General features: G+C 31.4%; 3 protein-coding genes across 12 annotated transcripts in view; 1 reads left to right on the top strand and 2 right to left on the bottom strand.

The window, feature by feature from the left end:
• Positions 1 to 868, bottom strand: part of LOC108747225 (CDGSH iron-sulfur domain-containing protein 2 homolog) — a 1,797-nt gene extending 929 nt beyond the window's left edge. The window contains exons 1-2 of the mRNA XM_018484580.1: positions 695 to 868; positions 448 to 542 (exon numbers count right to left, since the gene is read on the bottom strand). Of these exons, the coding sequence (XP_018340082.1) occupies positions 448 to 542; positions 695 to 821 (222 nt within the window). The 5' untranslated portion in view covers positions 822 to 868. The remainder of the gene's footprint in view (positions 1 to 447; positions 543 to 694) is intronic.
• Positions 869 to 1,590: 722 nt separating this feature from the next.
• Positions 1,591 to 8,866, top strand: part of LOC108747221 (PH and SEC7 domain-containing protein 1) — a 22,349-nt gene continuing 15,073 nt past the window's right edge. For 4 of the 10 annotated variants that reach the window (XR_001939225.1, XM_018484570.1, XM_018484566.1 and 1 more), the window contains exon 1: positions 1,652 to 2,422. Coding sequence is in view for 8 of the 10 variants with exons in the window: in XM_018484570.1 (XP_018340072.1) it covers positions 2,261 to 2,422 (162 nt within the window). In the remaining 2 variants the exon portion in view is untranslated. Of the gene's footprint in view, positions 2,423 to 8,866 lie in introns of all 10 variants that reach the window. The other 6 variants (XM_018484572.1, XM_018484571.1, XM_018484567.1 and 3 more) reach the window with 4 other exon arrangements.
• Positions 3,841 to 8,006, bottom strand: LOC108747223 (probable tubulin polyglutamylase TTLL9). The gene is made up of 6 exons (XM_018484577.1): positions 7,799 to 8,006; positions 6,948 to 7,237; positions 6,181 to 6,365; positions 5,102 to 5,410; positions 4,744 to 4,958; positions 3,841 to 4,469 (listed from the first exon to the last, which is right to left on the bottom strand). Exons 1-6 carry the CDS (start codon positions 7,988 to 7,990, stop codon positions 4,218 to 4,220), a joined length of 1,443 nt encoding a protein of 480 aa, XP_018340079.1. The 5' UTR covers positions 7,991 to 8,006; the 3' UTR covers positions 3,841 to 4,217.

Raw genomic sequence — 8,866 nt, 5'->3', positions numbered from 1 at the left:
AAAAAATTAAATAAAATGAATTAATTAAAATACAGATAAAGATTCTTCATCATTGTGCTACGATATTTTTTGCACTAGAAATATATTTGCATAAGTATAATACTTAAACTTTCTTTATAAAAATATTAAGAAGAATTATAGTTTATTAAAATTTTTCAATTTATTAGGTCAGCCTTATTAGTTTATATATTACAAAAGAGAGACAGAAAGATAGGATAATATATATTTTATATTATTACTCAAATATATAAGAAATAAATATACAGAACACAATTAAGAACATAATTACAAAGTTAAACTTATTCCATCTACTTTGCAACAAATTTATGGTGAATTGATACTTGGAAAAGATACTATCTGAAAGTTACATAACTTTTCTAGTAATATCATAACTAATTCTTGTGTTGTCCTTGATATTTTCTACAAGAAGCAAATAAAAAGACATACCGCAGGTCTGCCATGAGGACAAAACGCCCTGTAGGACATATATCCCAAACTCGCGAGAAGGGCAGTAGGTGGTACAAGGGCGAACCAGTCCCTCACTGGTATAAAGAAAAAAAAAAAGAAGTGAAACAAGTTAAATTAAAAAAAATTATACACGTCTTTAAATCGAGAGGTTATGTCGGAGTCTGGAAAATGATATGTCGAGGTATAATTATTTTTGCAAGATATGGAAATGTATGATAGAAATTACCTCCCAGTCGGAACCATCCGCCTATCGAATTGGGAATCGGTAGGCCGGCCAGATAGTTCGGGACGGACTCTTTGACAAACTGTGCAATCGGCTCCATAGTCGCTCGGCTGACTGAGGATAGCGCCATTAGCGCAATCAACCGCGTCAGCGTCCGCCAACAGTGCCGAATCGTGGCTAAAAAAAACCTTTTGCAAAATCCCGTTGGATACCGACGCGATACATACACGCATATTTTTTTCAACAAGATAAGAGGACAGTGCACTTACGACACCACAAAATATAATTACCTCTTCATATTCTCTTTTCTCATCAACATCTTCGTATTTCTTTTTTTCTTACACAATAATAATGGCTATGGATGTGTGATTCGATAGACTTAATTTCTTGTAAATAAATTCTTTTTGAATTTTAATCGTTATTGCTTTGACAACAATCGATCCTTTTGGAAAATCATATTCAAAAATAAGTTTGGAGATATAAGAGTTTTTAAAAAATCGGTAAAAAAAAAAAGCGGTATATACATATAATATGTAGTGCCAGGGTGCGGCCGGTGCCGTGTGTATATTTCAAGATTACGTTTTACTTAACATTTTTACATATATTGTTTTACGTTAAATTTACGCGAATTTCTTTCATTTCAGATAATAACATGTGTGCATTCGGGGAGACGTTATTAACGCTATTGATATTAACGTAATTCTATCTTTAACATTTATTACATGTAAAAAATTCATTAGGTAGATACATTTATTATTATATTTTTTGCGTAAACCGCGTAAATGTACAATCTTCTGATATATACGAACACTTACTGAGCGCAACATATATATAACACGTAGGTAGATAAGAAAACTGCAAGATGTCCATGGTCTCCACCAGTCTCCACGTCTTTCGTCTTTCGTCTATATCCTATATCCGCTCCTGATCAGCACGCTGGACGATTGGTCGGTTTAGCGAAGGATGGAGGGGGACTCGGTGACGAGGTGAAAGACCGGTGGCGCGCGCAGGTGGCGCCGCGCGCTCGCTCAATCAGTTGCGGGGTGTCCACCGGCCAGGTGAGAAAGTTGTTATTATTGTATTTGTACTCTCGCGCGTCTTTCGTTGCGATACGTGTCGCCGCTGTTTATGACATCTATCCGACTATCTAATCTATCGAGTAGTCCGAGTAGGTTTGATCTACGAGAAAAGAGTAGCGTATGCAGAGTGAAGCACGAAGCAGCAGCAGCAGTCGCCTTACATCTCCTTTCCTCCCTGTAGCGTCGAATGAGAGCGAAAGAGACCGAGCGCAGCCGAGGATCGTTCGCAGTGCGGCGCGACGAAGAGGGGAGGGCGCTTCCTCGTCCCGCGCGTGGGTGTGCGAGTGATAGATACACAGTTGTCGGGTGACAGAAGCGCGGAGGGCGAGGATAACCCAAATAAGGAAGGTGCGCCCTTTGCTCGTTACCACCTCGATCGGAAGGATCGGAAGTGCACAAGTGCGAGAGGTAGTGCGAGGTAGTGTGATATCGTGAAAAGGTGACATTATACGGCAAATGACAGCGAAGAGGTGAGGATCAATGTGCCGTGATGGCTGAGGAGGAGCTGCTGGTCACCCTGTGCCGCGGCGACTCCGGCTCCGGCGGCTCTTTCGGCTTCTCGTTGCTCGGCGCCTCGGCGTCGGCGGGCCTGCCGGCCGCCCACGTCATCTACGACATCGTCGAAAACTCACCGGCGGCCAGGAGCGGCAAGGTGAGTTACAACGTTACAACACGGCATAGACGTAAACCTCTCCTCCGTGCCGCGCCGTAAGGACGATTTTCGCTTGTCTTACTCACAGGAAATTGATCCTTACCGTATCAAAGATTCTCGCACGATCGATTTTTGTGTATGGCACGGTATGTTTTTACAAACGAAACAATGACTTTTCTATGGTTTTTTTTTCTGGCGTAGCTACGCCATAGGGAATTGATTTTGAAGAATAAACGTACCTGGGCGATAATGATTTTTCGTATAACGATTTTTCGCCTGCAAGCATTAGAAATTAAACCTGCCTTGGGATGAACAAATTTAATAAAATTTTCATTTTCGTGTGCAGCTTGAGAAATTGATACTCGCGAGATCAATATACACGCGAGATGGTACAATACTCGCAAGATTGATTTTCGCTGCTAGTAGAGTGGTAAATTGATCTTTGTAAATTAAGGAACTATGTAAGATTGTTTTTGGCGTGATTGATTTTTATAAATAAACGCTACAATTGTATTGAAGTCGATATTTGCATGCTGTCTGCAGCGGAGATTGATTTTTTCGATAGGTATTGAAATGAGTAAATTAAAATAGAAGAAATGAGGTTCTCATAAGCTGTTTTATATGCGAGTTCCACAATACTGATTCGAAGAAAAAGATTGTGTTTTTGCGTCACTGGTCGGAAATGGATCAAGTTAATTTAAACTGTTTTTAAAATACATTAAATATTGCAGATTATAATACTGTTTTTTCCAACGAATTGTGCTTTTGTAAAGAAGAAGAAATGAAATTTAGTACTTCAAGAAGGCTCTTCTCAACGTTCTTTTAAGAACTCTCAATATACACGAATAAGAATTGTGATAGTCCAAAGTACAGCCTCTCTAAACACTTACGATACTCCAAGTAAAAATAAGATATATTATTTCTAATGGAACTGATTTTTCTAATTTAGAATCGATGGTTAATTAAAACAAAGATACCATCGTTTTCTCATAAGCTGTTATTTGTTCTTAAATTGTTATAAATATACATTTATAATAACAAATTAATAATATTCTTATTAAGTTAAATTACATTTTAATGATTTTTACCATTTTTGTTTAAGTTTAACAATTCAAAATGTTGATAATATTCTTGAAGCTATTTTTAATTAAAAATTTTATGTAATTTGTTTAAGTTTAAAGTTATTAAACTGATAACATCTAATAATGATTTTTGAAAATTAATTTGTTAGAATCACACAAATGTGTTGATCAGTTTTTAATTAATCCAAATTTTGAAACATATGACTGATAAATGAATATTAAGTTTTAATAAAAAAGATATTTATTTATCTTTATTTATATCGATATTGCAAATAATCCATGACAAAGGAAGAAGAAACGTCAAATAACCTGAAAACATAATCAAGATATTTTTTGCTATCATAAATAAATGATTTAAATAATATTTATATATGATCAAGTAGAAAAGACTGGTTAATGTGGTTACGAAGTCGCACAAGTCTCTTCGGCTAAATTTAGTTTTGACGCTGGAAACGAAGAAAAAAATGACGAAGGAGCAAGATATGTGATGTAAAAGCGAGAGTGCACCAGCTGCATTCTTTCTGCATAGTGGCACAGTTTCGCGAAGAATATTTAATAACTCGTTAGAAATTTCATGAGAGAATTTTGTGATTATCTATATAGAAGATATCGAGATAATAATTAAGACTAATGAATGACAATTATTTGTTAGGTAACAAGCTTTAAAAATATAATGTTTAAATGTAATCTGACATCTTAAAGTTTGTTTCTATTTATTTTAAACAATATTGCACCATGGAAGAGTAATCTTGTCCTGCTTTTCGTTTTTCAATTAGCTGACTTTTCAGTAAAGAGAGCTGCTTTTGACGATCATTAATTGCTCCGAGAAAGATGTTGAGTCTCCTGAGATCATTGGAAATCACATCCGTACGAATGCCGGGGTATGGGCAGCTGGTCCAAACTGGTCCATCGTCCCAGAGCAGATCCAGCCCCCCAATTCTGGTCTCGTGTCCACTGAAGCAACCCTTCAATCAAAATTTTTTATTTATTTATACGAAATATTTTTCAAAATTAAAAGATTTTATATAATAACAGTTATATTTAAAAATATTTTAATCAAAAACGTAATAAAAAAATTTTATATAAAAATATATGAAATAATTATAAGTGTACATATAAATATGTAAATAAATATTTTTATAAAATATAAATATTTTTATTATTAACTATATATGTACTATATAAGTATAGATAATAATATATAAAAAGCAAGAGAAAGAATTCATATATAACTGGTACCTCAAAGTCGAGGACATTGAGGACGTCGTCAACCAGATCGGATTTCAGACGTTGATCCTCATTGTCGGTGCCTGTTAAGGCTGGGGATGCGTTGATTTCCAATAACCAAGGTCGAAGATCATCACTGAGCAGTATATCGTAGCCATAGAGCTCGAAACAGTTGCGATCTTGCATCATAGATGGTTGTACTGCCAGTAGACTCGCCATTATCACGCCTGCAATATAAATATAGATATAATATGTACAAACACATTACACATACATTACACATATACGCACACACAAGATAAATCGTAAAGTGATTATGTTATTTGTCAAATCTTATTAATAACAGTAATTTGATCATTTTTGTAAATACCCGCAATGCGTTGCATCAAATTTTCAACCACTTCCGCCTCATAATAAGCTATCAAATAATCTCTGAGCTTATTCAATGCCCATTTATAGCTCCACTCCTCATTCTCGCCTTTTATCAAAGAGATACCCTCGAGATTTCGACTTGCTTTCAACTGTATTGCCGTGTTCGTCAAATGCACTCTGTTGTCGTCAATGTTTTCCAGATCAAACAATTGGCCACATAAACGAGCAAAACCTTCCCTAGCTAACCATACTTTCAAAGGATGAAATGATGTCACCAATACGTAAATGCGTAGATCAAATTTTCGCCCTGAAATCAGAGATTTAATTTTTGTAAAATAGAAATGTTGATATTGGAAGAATTCAAAATACATGGAGCTAATTCATGATTTTAATGATTTAATACTAACATCAATTAGCAATTAATAGACAAAATTTAAAATTACATACAGTGTATATGTATAATATTTTTTATATTACAAATAAATATTCTCAATTACTAAAATTGAAGAATTAATAAAATCATAAAATTTAAGTATATATACACGTACACTTACTTGAATTTCATGACTTTAATTTCTCAACTATATATACATAACTTTTATTATACTTAATTTATATTATATATTTATATATTTATATTATATATTATTTATATTATTATTTATTGTTAATATTAACTTAATAAAATTTTATTGCTTACACTGAGAAAAAATTTATTAAATCTTAATAAATATTTTTTTGAATAGTCCTAGCGAAATATTTATTTATAGCAAATAAATATTTAGATAAATGAAAAAATAATGATAGTTGAATCAAACTAATGATCCCTGTATGTAATAAATATGTGTTTTACATTCAGTAAATATTCGGCTAGAATTATTCAAAGAAATATTTATTGAAATTTAGTAAATTTTTTCTTAGTGTGTAATGTGTGTATATATATATATCAAATGTATATTTATAATATAAATATATCAAAAAATGTGAATATATATTTAATTGTTGAGCTTATAATTATTAATTAATATATTTAAATGATTGTATCAACATTGAAAATTAAAAGATATGAATTTTAACCTGCGACGAGATAAGGATTATCAATGTATTTTTGAACAACATAAATTTCAGCTGGCACTCCTGATTGCTGCGATCTGGCCTCTCTGCTTTTCCACTCTATAAGATCTTTCAGTTTCCTAAATAGAAAGATACCGTTGCCTCGTGATCTTGCTACTGGTTTGACGATCCATGTGGCTCCTTGTTGTCTACAATTATCATTTATCGTCTTATTGAGATTCTCTAACTTCACAATTTTAATTCTATATAACTAGGATCGTTTCTTTATCTCCAAAATTTACTTTCATATTTTTATTCGAATACGAAATATATTCTGTGAATCAGAATTCTTAGACTTTTGTTGTGTATAATAAAATGTAAAACAAATACATTTAATATATGTATGTATGTGTGTATATTAATGTAAAAAATTTAAAAGTTTACTATAGAAATTGTGTAGATATATGAATTTTATAATATTGTGAATAAATATATTTAAAAACGATAGTTCTTTGGAAAAGTTTCTTTTTGTATAGGTATACTATATCTATATCTTGAGAAAAATTTTCAAGATATCACTATTATGTACTGATATTTACTTGCTTATAATATTTTTCTCGATAAGACCTTCTGATAAAATATAATATTTATAGATAACGATAAAATCATAAGACTTAGGATAGTGACGAACTTAATTTATAGAAAGAAATATAAAATAAAAATAAACTTAATAATATTTATTTAATTACAAATCTTTAATTAGTAATATAAACAATAAGAAATAATTTTACTTATGATATTCCTCGACAAACATCAGATAATCACTAGGTAGCTCGAAGGTTACAGGCATGACATCGCTAATACGAGCCTCGGCAATTTTTCCAGCCCTTATGAGGGCCTTCCTATAACGTTTGAGATTGCGATATAGGTAATTCTTTCGCGTGAGCTCATAGTGATTACGGAAGTGCGGCACCCGCTGATAAGGGCGCAGCTTCTTTCGGTCCCCGTCCAGCGCCTGTCGCAGCACATCTCCCGTATCGCACCACCATAAATGCCAATTAGTATCTTCAGGATCGACTATCTCAAAGAAAGATATAAAGCTCTCCACTAATGTGGTACTTTTATTACTATAAATTTGAAACTTTGCAAACAATATAAATTTAGAAACAAAATATTTAATTCAGGAGATACATATGATAGTTTAAATTGAGATATTTATTACAAGCTTTAATATTGTATTCATTTTTTTCATCACACTTTGCTTGTGTAAAAGCTTGTCTAAAGCAAAAAAAATGTTTGACATGTTCTTAATTATTCACTGTTTCCAACATCTATTTTAAAGCATTTAAATTAAAAAGTTAGAATTTTATCTGTAATGAGTTACAGCACTATTAAAAAAGCATTATATAAATCCTGTTAAAATTAATATGATAAATATCTATATATATTAATTTTAACAGGATTTATATAATGCTTTTTTAATGATGAGAGTGCTGTAATTTTCTCTCTCTCTCTCTCTCTCTCTCTCTCTCTCTTTCTCTCTGTTTTTTTCCATCTGTATGTATATTATTAATGAATATCTTTTTTATTATGCGGTATTTTGTATAGAAATCCTATAAAATCAGAAACTTGACAAAATTACCTGAGTCCAACCTCTTGCCAACATCACCTCAACTTGCGTGGAAGGAAAATCACAACGGAATTTGACGACTTTATCTTCAGAATTCTGCTTTTTTTTTAAGTTGCATGTCTTTTTTTCTGCACCAAATTTGGTCATTTCGATCTCTACAGGGCTAATTCGCGAATCTTCGAATATATTTTGCATATTATTCATTATAGCTTCAAGATAATTGAATGATTCAGCCATATTGAAGATGATTCACATTTGTTAATTTATACAGTGTATTTGAAAGATTCAGCCTTTCTTGAAATTCTCTTGTAATCCGAATTTTTATTTTATATTAATATTAGGATTTATTTAATTGTAATTAAAAGATATAAATTAAAAGATTAATTTTGTAATTAATTTTGTAACTAATTTAATTTTTTAATTTTAATTAAATTTTTATTTGCAAGAAAATTTATACTAATTATTATATTATTTTAATTATAAAAAAAATATACACTGTTGAAGAAGATATGTCGAACATAAATCGCATATCCTAAACGGTCCACTTAAATTTTTTGGTTAATTTAACACAAGATGAATATGTTAGAAGATTATACAAATATTATGTAAGAGAATAAATGCAAAAAAAGATAATACAGTTTGTAAACAAACCGTGGAAGCATTTTTTTGCCAGTAAAATTAACATTTATGATATGTTAAATTAACACAAATTTTATTCATTTATCTTACAATTTACGTTTTAAAACACTTTATTGTTATGTTATATTTGTTCACTTACTCATGAATTGTGTCATTTTGACACTAAGAAACGTTGAATATCAATTAAACATAAAATCTTTAAATAACAATCACATTAGATTAACACTCGAATATATTAAAAAATTCAATACAAATTGTTAACAAGAACGTAAATGGATTGTCTCCAACATAAATACACTTTTTTTTTACTATGCATAGTTTTGTTGTATCTATTCTTTAATATAATATTTGTATACCTTCTAACGTATTCATCTTGTGTTAAATTAAGCCAAAAATGTGAGTGAATGGATCGTTTGGTATATTTATGTATGTTAAATTCAA

Source organism: Trachymyrmex septentrionalis, unplaced genomic scaffold (genome assembly GCF_001594115.1).
Source record: "Trachymyrmex septentrionalis isolate Tsep2-gDNA-1 unplaced genomic scaffold, Tsep1.0 scaffold196, whole genome shotgun sequence".
Classification (NCBI taxonomy): Eukaryota; Metazoa; Arthropoda; class Insecta; order Hymenoptera; family Formicidae; genus Trachymyrmex; species Trachymyrmex septentrionalis.
Note: the sequence above shows the minus strand (reverse complement) of the source record. Positions and strands in the feature narration are given on the sequence as shown.

Bases quoted from the DNA above. Each gene is read 5' to 3' on its own strand.
- LOC108747223 (XM_018484577.1), bottom strand. From the start codon at position 7,990: ATGAATAATATGCAAAATATATTCGAAGATTCGCGAATTAGCCCTGTA. The intron at 6,366-6,947 runs GTAAAATTATTT...TGATAATTGTAG, and splicing joins TTTGTCGAGGAATATCATAA to ACAACAAGGAGCCACATGGA. The intron at 4,470-4,743 runs GTACCAGTTATA...TTTTGATTGAAG, and splicing joins TCAATGTCCTCGACTTTGAG to GGTTGCTTCAGTGGACACGA.